The sequence below is a fragment of the Myotis nattereri genome, assembly GCF_964212035.1.
Source record: "Myotis nattereri genome assembly, chromosome: 6".
In the NCBI taxonomy this organism is placed as follows: domain Eukaryota; kingdom Metazoa; phylum Chordata; class Mammalia; order Chiroptera; family Vespertilionidae; genus Myotis; species Myotis nattereri.
Window position 1 is genome coordinate 3,955,288 of NC_138081.1, and position 11,133 is coordinate 3,966,420.

General features: G+C 61.1%; 3 protein-coding genes across 15 annotated transcripts; 1 reads left to right on the plus strand and 2 right to left on the minus strand.

The window, feature by feature from the left end:
* The first annotated feature begins 399 nt into the window (after nt 1-399).
* Nucleotides 400-2,956, plus strand: RNF5 (ring finger protein 5). The gene is made up of 6 exons (XM_081093805.1): nt 400-811; nt 1,712-1,730; nt 1,825-1,937; nt 2,038-2,092; nt 2,167-2,284; nt 2,395-2,956. The coding sequence occupies exons 1-6, from the start codon at nt 672-674 to the stop codon at nt 2,490-2,492; spliced, it is 543 nt and encodes a 180-aa protein (XP_080949931.1). The 5' UTR covers nt 400-671; the 3' UTR covers nt 2,493-2,956.
* Nucleotides 2,930-5,954, minus strand: AGER (advanced glycosylation end-product specific receptor). 13 transcript variants are annotated; one of them, XM_081093802.1, is made up of 11 exons: nt 5,809-5,954; nt 5,554-5,660; nt 5,268-5,418; nt 5,065-5,129; nt 4,869-4,956; nt 4,588-4,782; nt 4,380-4,513; nt 4,052-4,193; nt 3,721-3,747; nt 3,484-3,610; nt 2,930-3,378 (listed from the first exon to the last, which is right to left on the minus strand). In XM_081093802.1, the coding sequence occupies exons 1-11, from the start codon at nt 5,858-5,860 to the stop codon at nt 3,282-3,284; spliced, it is 1,185 nt and encodes a 394-aa protein (XP_080949928.1). In that variant the 5' UTR covers nt 5,861-5,954; the 3' UTR covers nt 2,930-3,281. The 13 variants fall into 13 exon arrangements, 12 of the variants coding, with proteins under 12 accessions (XP_080949928.1, XP_080949925.1, XP_080949920.1 ...); XM_081093799.1 differs by having other exon boundaries at nt 5,268-5,460; XM_081093797.1 differs by having other exon boundaries at nt 2,931-3,378; nt 3,679-3,747; nt 5,268-5,460.
* A 395-nt stretch (nt 5,955-6,349) lies between these two features.
* On the minus strand, nt 6,350-11,045 carry PBX2 (PBX homeobox 2; the record flags this gene model as incomplete). Its single annotated transcript, XM_081093806.1, has 9 exons — nt 6,350-7,971; nt 8,075-8,161; nt 8,264-8,352; nt 8,702-8,855; nt 8,957-9,092; nt 9,231-9,421; nt 9,514-9,761; nt 9,947-10,020; nt 10,825-11,045. 9 exons carry the CDS (start codon nt 11,043-11,045, stop codon nt 7,879-7,881), a joined length of 1,293 nt encoding a protein of 430 aa, XP_080949932.1. The 3' UTR covers nt 6,350-7,878.
* Nucleotides 11,046-11,133: the final 88 nt, after the last annotated feature.

Here is an 11,133-nt window from a genome sequence, read left to right on the forward strand (position 1 = left end):
CAGGAAACGGGCCAATCGGGCGAGAGATGCCACAACCCGAGGACTCGGAGGAGGCCGAGCCGAATCCTTTGAACCCGAACCCAGCCAATTGTAGAGCAGTCACCATGACGACGAGATAGAGGTGCAGGGTGGGCCCAGAGAAAGCTCGGCGCTCACGGGATTGGGCCACCCCTTCCCGCCTGCTGCGCACGCGCACTGCCTGACCACCATTCTCTGTCGAGTCCAGCCAGTCGATTGCTTTGGAGTCATACGCTCCAAAGCCCAATAGGAATCCGGACCTTCTGTGAAAGAGGAAGTAAAGGAAAGCAAGGGCAGTCCCGAACCAATTGCTTCTGGCCTTGGGATATGACTGGCAGCTGCCCAGACGAATAAAGCTTCCCTGGCCCGGCGACGGGCGAATGGCAGAGCACGCCCGCGACGGCGACGGCGACTGCGAGAGCCAATAGTCATAGTGCAAGGGCAGGGCCGCGCCAACCTCTTCCTCCCCGGCCTCTGGACCAATCCTTTATGGTGCATCCTGTGTGATTGGCAGGCGCTCAGACCAATCGTGATGAAAAAACCTTGAAGCCTCCCCAACGATCGTGAGCGGGAGGCGGTTTCTTGTTTGTTGGGGCTTGTATTTGTGTGTTTGCGGGGACTTCGGGGTGCGTGGGGGCGACACCGAACGGGCCATGGCAGCAGCGGAGGAGGAGCATGGGGGCCCCGAAGGGCCAAACTGCGAGCGGGGCGGGGCGGGCGCGACCTTCGAATGTAACATCTGTCTGGAGACGGCTCGGGAGGCTGTGATCAGTATGTGTGGCCACCTGTACTGGTGAGAACCGGGGAGCGGGCGAGAGGAGTGGGGCTCACCTCCGTACGGGGGAGGCTGGGGTCACGCATCATACGGGTAATCGGAGGGCACAGCCCCATGGGTGATTCCGGTCTTTCCAGGTGTGTGAGGGTGGGAGGGTCACGTCTGTACGAACAGACCTGTGACCAGCGGAGGCACAGGAGCTGGGAGCTGGAGCGATGGTGTGTTTCGGAGAAACGGGGGGAGGGTGGACGGCGCCCATCTGTATAGGGGCGACCCGAGCCACCTTACCCCAGCTGAGAGAGGGGCCCTAGCCATGCAGGCGGGGGCGCATTAGACCCAGTGGACAGGGCAGGCATTAGCTGAGTTGGGGAGAGCTGGGGAATGCGGGACCACTTTCGGGTGAGCTCTGTCAGGGGCGGGGTGCCCGGGGGACAAGGGCACTTGGAGGGCCGGCCCTAATAGGTTGCAGGATTGTGGCAATCGGGGCTTGATGTGCCTGGAAGAGAGGAAAAGGTGTGGGGCGGGTGGTGCTAGTTACGAGGTTAGGTTTGGGAGTGATGGATGTGGGCAAGGATGGGGCTGGGACTGAAGGAGGAGACCTGGAAAGGGGTTGTTGGAAATAATTGAAAGTTAAGTCAAAAGGAGAAGGGAGGGAATGAGTGTGTGTGTGTGGCGGGGGTGGGGGGGGGGTGGGGGCGGGGGGCGGGGGGCGGGGAAGCGTTTTGAGGGTGGATGGAACTTTGTGCTGGGAGATTAGAAAAGCAGGAAGGCCAGGTTGGCTGGCATGGTGGAGGCGGCAGACAATATGAAAAGACACAGCGGGTGGTACCTGGGAATTGGGCGTTAGGGGGACCCTGAGGTCGGGTCTGTGTCTCCCTTTCCTGTAGCTAGTTTGACCTTTTTTTTCCCCCCATCCAGTTGGCCCTGTCTTCATCAGGTGCGTACTCGGAAGAGATGAAGAGGGAGATGGGGAGGTCTGAGGAGCTGGAGGACCTGCTGTATACTGGCAACCACTTCATTTTTCCCCCCAGTGGCTGGAGACACGGCCAGAGCGGCAAGAGTGCCCAGTGTGTAAAGCTGGCATCAGCCGAGAAAAGGTTGTCCCCCTCTATGGGCGAGGGAGCCAGAAGCCCCAGGACCCCAGGTGAGAGAGAGGAGGTGCTGCGGGAAGGGGAGCCTTCCTCCCTGGAAGGGGGTGTGGAGGTGGAGACATGTCCTGGTGATGGCCCTCTCTTCTTCCTCAGATTGAAAACCCCACCCCGCCCCCAGGGCCAGCGGCCAGCTCCCGAGAGCAGAGGGGTGAGTCTGGTCTGATGGTGTCCGCCCTTGCTAAGGCCTCGCGCAGCCCACCCTGACGTTCTCTGCCTCCGTAGGGCTTCCAGCCATTCGGCGATACCGGGGCCTTTCACTTCTCATTCGGTGTGGGTGCTTTTCCCTTTGGATTTTTCACCACTGTCTTCAATACCCATGAGCCGTTCCGCCGGGGTGCAGGTAAGAGCCATCCCTCATCCCCTGCCAGGGAGGCCCCCCCCCCCAATCCCCTCAAGCCCCTCCTGGCCCCGGAGTGGATGCTTCTGCCACAGCTTTCCTTTCTCCTCCAGGTGTGGATCTGGGACAGGGTCACCCGGCCTCCAGCTGGCAGGACTCCCTCTTCCTGTTTCTCGCCATTTTCTTCTTTTTCTGGCTGCTCAGTATTTGAGCCATGTCTCCTTTCTGCCCACCTCCAGCCAGAGGAGAATCAGTATTGGGGGTCCCTGCTGACCCTTCCTCACTCCTGGGCCCTCCCCCCAACCCCTCCACTTCTGCTGGCCACTCTCCAGGCGGGTGTGTGAGGAGTGCATCTGCGCAGAGGGCCACAGGACGGAGAAGCATCCTCCGACTGCGCACGCTCTCGCACTCACCCGCAGCAGCGCCTCCCAGCGCTGGGAGAGGAGGGGGCTGAAGAGAAGGTCTGTTTCTCCTTCCTCATCCTGTGCGTTCCCATTTCTTGATTTGATTTTGAAAGGTGGGCAAAGCTCCCTCTGACTCTCCCCGACTTCTCCCTTGATTTAATTTAATTTTCTCTCCCCAGTACCTACTGTGGGTTCTGACTCAATGCTCCCTTCTCCTCACTGACCCCTTTATCACAGACTCAATAAACAAGCTGAGATGTATTGATGGGAACTCTGCGCACCTTTGCCTTCCTCCCCGTCCTCCCCTTCCTCCCCATCCGGAACATCCCCCACTTTGGGTGGGTGTTGGTGTGGTGTGGGGACGTCCTCAGGGCTGTAGGGAGTGAGGGTTTCTCTCTCTCTCTCTCACACACACACACAAGAGCAAAGGGAGCAAGGTTATGTCAGGTGTTTACTCATCGCTATTTGTAGGAGGCTCTGGTTGTGAAAGGGAGTTAGGTGAGGTGAGTAGAGGTTATACAAGGGAGAAATGGTCTGGGGCCAAAACAGTGTAGGGAAAAGAAAAGGGAGCTGAGGGATGGGGTGGCCAGGGCCCCTCAAGGCCCTCCTGCGCTGCTTTCGGCGGCATCGGGCTCCTGGGACTGACGGAGCTCTGCCCGCTCCTCCTCCTCCTCCTGGTTTTCTGGGGCCTTCCTGGGGAGGCGTGGGGAGAGCTCTGCACATGGCCCTGCACTCTTCCCCCCCCTCCCCCTTGCTGCCTGGAAGCCCAAGACCAGGTGTCCAGCTTCCTCCACTCACCTCTCCTCTCCTCGGCGGCGGCGCCTTTGCCACAGGATGACCCCAATGAGCAGGGCGGCTGCCCCCAGGCCTCCCAGGATCCCCAGGGCCAGGGCTATAGTTCCCAGCCCAGGCCCTCCCACAGAGCCTGTAGGGAAAGGGGAGGTTGAGGGCCCAGCCCCACCCTCCTTTCTTGTTGACTGTTCCCCCACTCACATTGGGGTGTGTCTGCTCCTCTGACCTGCTCCAGCCCCTCACCTGCAGTTGGCCCCTCCTCGCCTGTTTCTGGAAACAGAGTCAGAGAAAGTCAGAAAGGAAGGCGTCAGGCTGGGAGGGCTCCCGGAGTGTTTCCTTTTTTTAGCTCAGAGTCGGGAGGGGACAGGCTGGGCTGCTCTCTTGGTAGGGTTTGGGGGGGTAGCCGAGGCCTGGGTGTGGGTGCACTGAGGGCGGAGGAGGGTGGCTCTGGGGGACAGGCCTGGGCGTGGGTGCACAGAGGGTGGAGTGGGGTGGCTCTGGGGGACAGTGCCAGAATGGGGTAGGTAACTGGAGCCTGCACAGGCCCCTGGGGTGTGGGGAGAGGTCTCCTCACCGATGATGCTGATGCTGACAGCACGGCTCTCCTGGGGCCCGTGGCTGGGGTGGGTGGCCACACAGCTGTAGGTTCCTTGATCCTGAGGCCCTACCTCAGGGAGGAGCAGCACTGGACTGGGGGGAAGGGGCAGGGGGGTGCCCTGGATGGGGGGAGGTGGACAGGAGGCTATTACAACCCAAGTCCATGCATCTCCTAGCCTATCTCGGTCCACATCCTCAGATACCCTGTCTTCTTCCCCAGCTCCTTGCCGGCCTCTGCATGCGCTCCCTGCCCTCCCGGTTGCCAGTTACATCTCTGCCTCCCAGCCCCTCCCCAGGTCACTCACGTCCTTGACCCAGTGGATTTGAGGAGGGGGCTGGGAGGAGACCTCACAGGTCAGGGTCACAGTACCACCAGGAGCCACTGCTCCGCCTTCCGGCTCCACCACCAGTTGGACCTCTGGAGGCACAGGCTCCGGGGCTGGGGAGGCATGAGGCTGAGAGTTACACCACTGTGCAGCCCGGTGGCCATACTTTCAGAAGGTACTCACCCACCTCTGGGCTCGCCATGGACGCTGAGCTGGATGGGGGCTGTGTGCAGGGCTCTGCGCCGGGGACGGCCGGGGCTGAAGCTACAGGAGAAGGAGGGGTGGGGTGCTCCCCCCTGCGCTGGGGTCACCGTCAGCTCTGACTGGAGTGTGAAAAGCCCTGTCTCAGGGTGTCTCCTGGTCTCTTCCTTCACAGACACGCCTAAGGTGGAGGGAGAGGCAGGTGTCCCAGGGTGTGTGTGGGAGGGATCAGAAAAAGGCAGCTGGGAGGGGAAGCTTGGGACTCACCTTTGCCGTCAGGTATCAGGGGCTTCCCGTCTAAGTGCCAGCTAAGAGTCCCTGCAGGGTAGCCCCCCTCAGACACACATGTCCCCACCTGGGGAAAGAGTGACCTTATCAGCTTTGAAAGTAAGAGACGCCACACGCACGTCCCCGGCTACCCGTCCCATTCTCAGGACCACTCTGCTCCCCTTTCTTCCGCTACCTTATTGGGGACACCAGCCTTGAGTTCCGAGGCGGGATCGACAATTTCTGGCTTCCCAGGGATCTCTGAGGAGGGAAAACTCCCATCAAAAGCTGGGGCTTTGAAGACTCCCACCCCCAGGGCCAGCCAAGGAGTCGAGGGCTGGGGGTGAAGGCTCTTCCTTAAATGAGGGGTGGGCCTTGGGGGAGCCCTGGAGCCCTTACGGTAGACTCGGACTTGGTAGTTGGACTTGATCTCCTTTCCTTTCCGGCTCATGGCCCGGCACCGGAAAGTCCCCTCATCCGGGATCCCCACAGCCGGCAGGAGGAGGGAGCCATTGGGGAGGACTCGAGCCACGCTGTCCCAGGGGCTTCCCTGGGGAGACAGGACCTTCCAGGCTTCTGTCCTGCCTGTGTGCTGGGGACAGAGGAGAGGCCCGCGTCACGCACGCCCTTTGGGGAAGGATCCTGAGGCTGGAGCTGGGGAGGCTGTGCCCGGAGCCCCACTTACCAGTTTCCATTCCAGCTGCTGGGGTGGCTTCCTGGGAGCACCCTTACACTTGAGCACCAGCGGTTTCCCGATCGGGGCTGTGACGTTTTGACAGCCTGCCACTGTCCCTGGGAGAGGGCAGCAAGGTGGAGGGGCTGGAGGGAGGCGGGCTGGTGAGACTGGCACAGGGTGGGCAAGGGAACTGGGGGAGCGTTAGGGTCCGGGGAAGACCTGGGAGGGGCCGAGCGCCTTCCACAGGTGGGGGCAGTGGCTCACCCCACAGACCGAGGACCAGCACCCAGGCTCCAGCCGTTGCCCCTGCCGCCATCCTGCCTCCTGTCCAGGCTCCTGGCTGTCTGCCCCTCGCTGCTGTGGCCACTGCCCTAGGTGGGGCTGTACCCTCTCCCCTGCCCCCATCTCCCGGTCCTGTCCTGGCACAGGGAATGCTAGGAATTCATGACTCTCGGATAAGAGTCCTTCAGATACTAGAAACAGCGATCACCCCACCCCTGGCACTGCCACATTCGTGGGGGTGGGGAGTGCATCTTCTAGGGCCTCTCAGGCCCTCGGGACCCCCAACCTGACCATCAGTCTGCCGAGGGCTACCTGGTGGGTCACTGGAGCCCATCTTCGGACACAAGGTTGCCAGGCCAAACGGTTCAGGCCAGGCCGTCTCCCATGGCAGAGGCCCGGCTGAAACATGGGGCCTGGGTGGTGAGGGCAAGGCTGGTAGACTCAGGGAAAAGCCTTTTGTGCTTTTATGAAGAGAAAGATTCTTCCTGGGGTTTCTTGTTTTTGAAAATAATTCTCAACTAAACCCAGGGGGAAAATTTCTTTATTTAAAACTGTTTTTTTTTTTCCTGCGAAACTATAAGTTTACAAGTGAGGAGAGAACTGCCCAAACCCGTGCCCGTGCCTCCCGCCCCCCACCCATCAGTCCCAACCTGCCCACGGTCCTGCTGGGTCTTTGCCGGGAGGGGTTCCCACGGTGACAGTCTGTGAAATCCTGGCGATGTTGGAGGGGTTCAGGGCCAAGGATGGGGCAGCAGTGACCGGACTTCCTCTGTACCTGGCTTTTTGCAGCCTCTGTCCTCTCCCTACCCTCATGATTTTGGACTGAGAACAAAGATACCTCATTTCTGGGGAAATTGAGGGAGATACATACACAAGCATCCCAACCCATACTTATTTCACAATAACCCTTCCCCCTTCTCCCCTCCAACCTGCATAGTTTTAAAAAAAAAAAAGACATGTCACAGGGGAAGGTGGCACTGCCTCCAAGTGACTGTGCCCAGCCCTGCCCAAGGGTTGAGCGAGGAGGGAGAACAGGCCACCAAGCAAGCGCCCAGCTGCCTCCCCACCACGGGCAGCAGCAGCTGCCTCAGCAGCAGAGAACTCCTGGGGTTTTAAAGCAGAGGAGGGGACCTAAGTGATCTGGGGGGCGGGCGTGGCGCCCTGCTCCATGACTTCCGTGGACAGGAGCCAGCCGGGCCTTCTGCTGGCTCCCCTTTCTCTTATCATAACCCCTTTCACTATCACCCCTAATAAGGGAAAGCCAGTAATTAAGATAAAAAGAAATCAACATATAAAAACATCTACTTCCCCAAACGCAATTAAAAATGAAGAACCAACAACAAAACACCCCCAAAATACAGATGGATCCCAGGGATTTTTTCTTCCCTAAAAAAGAAGGTTCAAACCCCACACCCAGTTAACAATTCCCAATTCCCTAAAGTAGCAGAAACTCCCTCGAGGTAGATATCTGAGTCAGACACTCTCGTTCACCGAGCAATTCTATTGGTTTAAGATGAGCTGCATATGAGGTAATAAAGCCGTCTGGAGGGGGAGGGGGGAGGCCTGGGGCGTGGCCAGGTCATCTGTCCAGAAGTTGTGTCCCCATTTTTGGCATCTCTGGTAGGTAGGGCAAGGCTGGCGTCTCCACAGATCCCAGAGCAGATAAGGGGTGGGGGAGGGAGAATGGGTGAACCCAGAGAGAGAGAGAGAGAAAAAGAGAAAGAGGAAGAGAAACGGAATAGTCGTGTATGTGTCTATGAGAGAGGACCTGAAAGATAGGATTCTGGGTGTGTTTCTGTGTGAGAAATGGGGAGAGAAAAAGCTTGAAAAGAAGGGAAAAAAGGGGAGACAGACCCCACCTTCCCCTTAGGGGACCCCCTTCTCCTTGCCATGTACTCAGCAACCCCAGCACTGAGTCGGCTGGGGTAGGGCGACCCCATTTGCCCTTCTCCGTCTTGTGCTTCTCCTGTGTCTGGGGCTTGTCCTCTGGATGCCTTTGTCCTCTCGTCAAGAGTCACCTCTGAGCCCCCACCCTGTGGCCGAGGGGTGAGATCAGTTGGAAGTGTCGGAATGAACGCTCCCTGGCCCCTCTGTTGGGGACGTCACTGAGGACGGGGTCACAGCCTCCTGCCAGCCGCCGTTCGCCTGGAAAGAAGACAGTTGGGGTGAAGCTCTGAACCTAGTGGGGGCAGTGCTGCCAGGAAGGCACTGGTGCTGGGGAGGTGGGGGGCTGCAGGGGTCCGCTCACCCTCATTTCCCGGGGGCTGTACATCTGGCCTCCCCCGAGGCTATCTCCGTAGCCCCCGGGGCCCATCGCGTGTCGGAGTGATTCCACCTACAGGCACAAAGGCAGGCATGACAGTGAGACGCCTCGGAAGGAACCGCTGGCGTGCTGAAGGCGGGGAACCTGCTCCCCGCTCGGAGAGGGGCATCTGACCTGGGAGGCAGGGTAGGAGTCTCCGTTGAGCCCGGGCATCCCCAGAAACATGTCTCCGGATCCTGAGAGGTTGAAAGATCCGCCAGAGCCTTGGGGGAGCAGAGAAGGAATTAGGGACGAAAACAGTCTGTGTGGCAGACAGACACACCACCGTTTCCTAAAAGCCCTTGGAACTAGCCCTGTGGGGGGTGCCGCTGCGCACACATTCCACAGGGCAACACCAGCTTCAAGGGCCAGCTTCTGAGCCTCCCGGCCACCGGCTGGACAAGAGGCAAGACTAACTCGGCTGGAGTGGCCTGTGTCCCTGACATCCCCACCCCATCTCAGCTTGGTCTGTTACCCCCAGAAGCCCCCACCCTATGATCCTGCCTAGACAGGAAGTGGGAACAAAAGCAGGAAGTGTGCAAAGCAGCCAGCCAGGCTGGCCGAGGGCTCCACCTGCGGAGGAAGGGGGTGTCGGGGAGCTGGTGCGGCTGTGGCCCCCCTGGGTGACAGACACGGCGGTCTTGACGGCATAGATGTTTGCCTCCTCTTGAAACTTTCCGATGTTTTTCTTATAGCGAATCCGCTTGTTGCCAAACCAGTTGGAGACCTGGGGGGTGTTGGGCAGAGAGGAGGGTCAGCCGGAGACCTCCCCTCCGTACGGCCCTCAGTCCACAGGGCCGCCGGCTTCCTGCCGAACTCCTCCCGTACCTGAGAGACGGTGATGCCACACTTCTTGGCGAGCTCCTCCTTGGCCTCCTCACTGGGATACGGGTTACTCAGGTGGGAGTAGAAATACTCATTTAGGACCTCGGTGGCCTGTTTGCTGAAGTTGCGGCGTTTCCGTCTACAGAGGAGGGAGAAGGGCGGTGAGGACTGCCGGCCAGCAGGGTCTCTGCTGCAGGCTCCCGGGGCCCTGGGGGCGGCCCGGGGCTTGGAGGACGGGAAGGAGCCCGGGATGGGCAGCCTGGGCCCCTGGGCCCACCTGGCGTCCAGGAACCGGGAGCGCAGGATCATGACGGCCTCACAGGTGCTCTGCTTGAGCTGCATCTGGATGGCGCTGAACTTCCGGTGGATGATGCTCACCATGCGCTCCATCTCCTTGGGCGCCACGGGCCGCGTGCGGCTCTGCTCCCTCAGCAGGTTCATGACGTGGGTCGTGAACTCGTTGCATGCCTGCAGGGGGGCCGGTGGGCTGTGAGGAGCCCTTTGGCCTTGGGGTCCCCCCTGAGGAAGCCCCGCCACCCACTCCAGCCACCTCGCCTCACCTGCTCATACTTCTCCAGCTCCGAGTGGTAGATGTGGCGGATCTGGGCGAGCTTGCTGCGATAGTCCGAGTGTTCGATGGAGTTGTCAGGGGACACGCCGCCCCCGGAAGCTGCTGCGGCTGCAGCTGCCGCCGCGGAGCCCCCCCCTTTCTCAGGCCCAGCCACACCTTCTGCCAGAAGCATGTTGTCCAAGCGCATAAGCTGGGGGTCCACGGGCTCCTCCTCCTGGGAGCTCCGGATGCTGAGGCCTAGGGCGGGCGAGTGGACTTAGGGACCCGGGGACCCCCACACCCAGGTCTCTGCCCTCCTGAGACCCGAGTTTCTTGGGTTCCCTCCCCAGTACCCCCTGGACACCTCTCTGACCCCCACTCTCCTCGGGGCTCCACGCTGTCTAACTCTTGGCCTGAGCGTATGGGGAACGGTCCCCGCGTACCGGTCTTCTCCTTGATCTCACACAGGACGCTGAAGAGCGCTGGCTTCATTCGGTGGCAGTTCAGGGCGTGTTTCCTTGGAGGAACAAGAGAGGAAAGTTTAGCTACAGGAACGTGCAGGGGGACCACGAGGGTGGGGGGAGCCTGGGAACAAGAAGGCGGGCAGAAAGGGGCTGGGGGTGGGGTTCTTGGGGCGAGATCAGCTCCCAAAATGGGGACGTGGGGAAGCTGCTTGGCACCGGCCGCCGAGGGAAGGTGGGGGCAGCAGCCTGAAGGCCCCGTGGGCAGCTGGGGGCTGTGGGAGGCGGTCTAGGGTGCAGAGGGGGAGTGTGGGGTGACTGCAGATATGAAGGTGACTAGGTCGATTTCAGAAAGAGATGGAGACTGGGGAGAAGAGTCGGTCTGAGGTGCCAGAGAGGGGTTGGGGGTGCGAGCTAAAGTGGAGGGATCAGCGGAGATGTGTGTGGAGGGTCCTGGGCTGAGCAGGGGGGGGGGGGGGGTGAGGACACAGGGAGGCCGGGCCCTGGCCCAGGGGAGAGGCAGGAACTCTGGGGAGGGGTGTGGAGGCCCCAGGTCTGCAGGGGAGGGGCGGGCTGAGTGGGGCGTCGGGGGAGGAGCCAGAGGGGGCTCTGGAGAGGGAAGGGTGGGTCAGGGGGCTGGGGGGTCAGTGAGCGGTTAGGAGAGGGGGTGAGACCACCTGGGGTCCCCCTCGTTAAGGTTTCAGGGCCTGGGGGTGAAGAAAGGTTTGAGAGGAGTCACTTATCTGGGGGTTCCGGGAGCAAGGAGGAGAGAGCTGTGGGATCCTGGAGTTGGGGGTTCCGAGCCCGAGCTTGTGACTGGGCTTCGGCCGGTCTGTGTGGGGTGGGGGCGGGGCACTCACTTGGCCTGGGCCTCGTCCAGGCTCTGGTCCGTGATGGTCATTATCTGCTGCAGAATGTCCCCGATGTCTTGCTTCCCTCGGCCTCCCGGGACCCCCCCGCCACCCCCACCGGGGTCGCCGCCACCGGGAGGCTCGCCAGGGCCCCCAGGCTCCGCACCCACCAGCCCCAGGCCCCCCCGGCCCCCGCCTGGAGGGGGCGGCCCCAGCAGCCGCTCGTCCATGGTGGGGGGGGCCCAGAGGCCCCCTCCCCGTCTCGCCCCTCCCCCGCCGGGTTACTTCCCCCCAAACTCGCCGGGGCCGCTGCTCCCT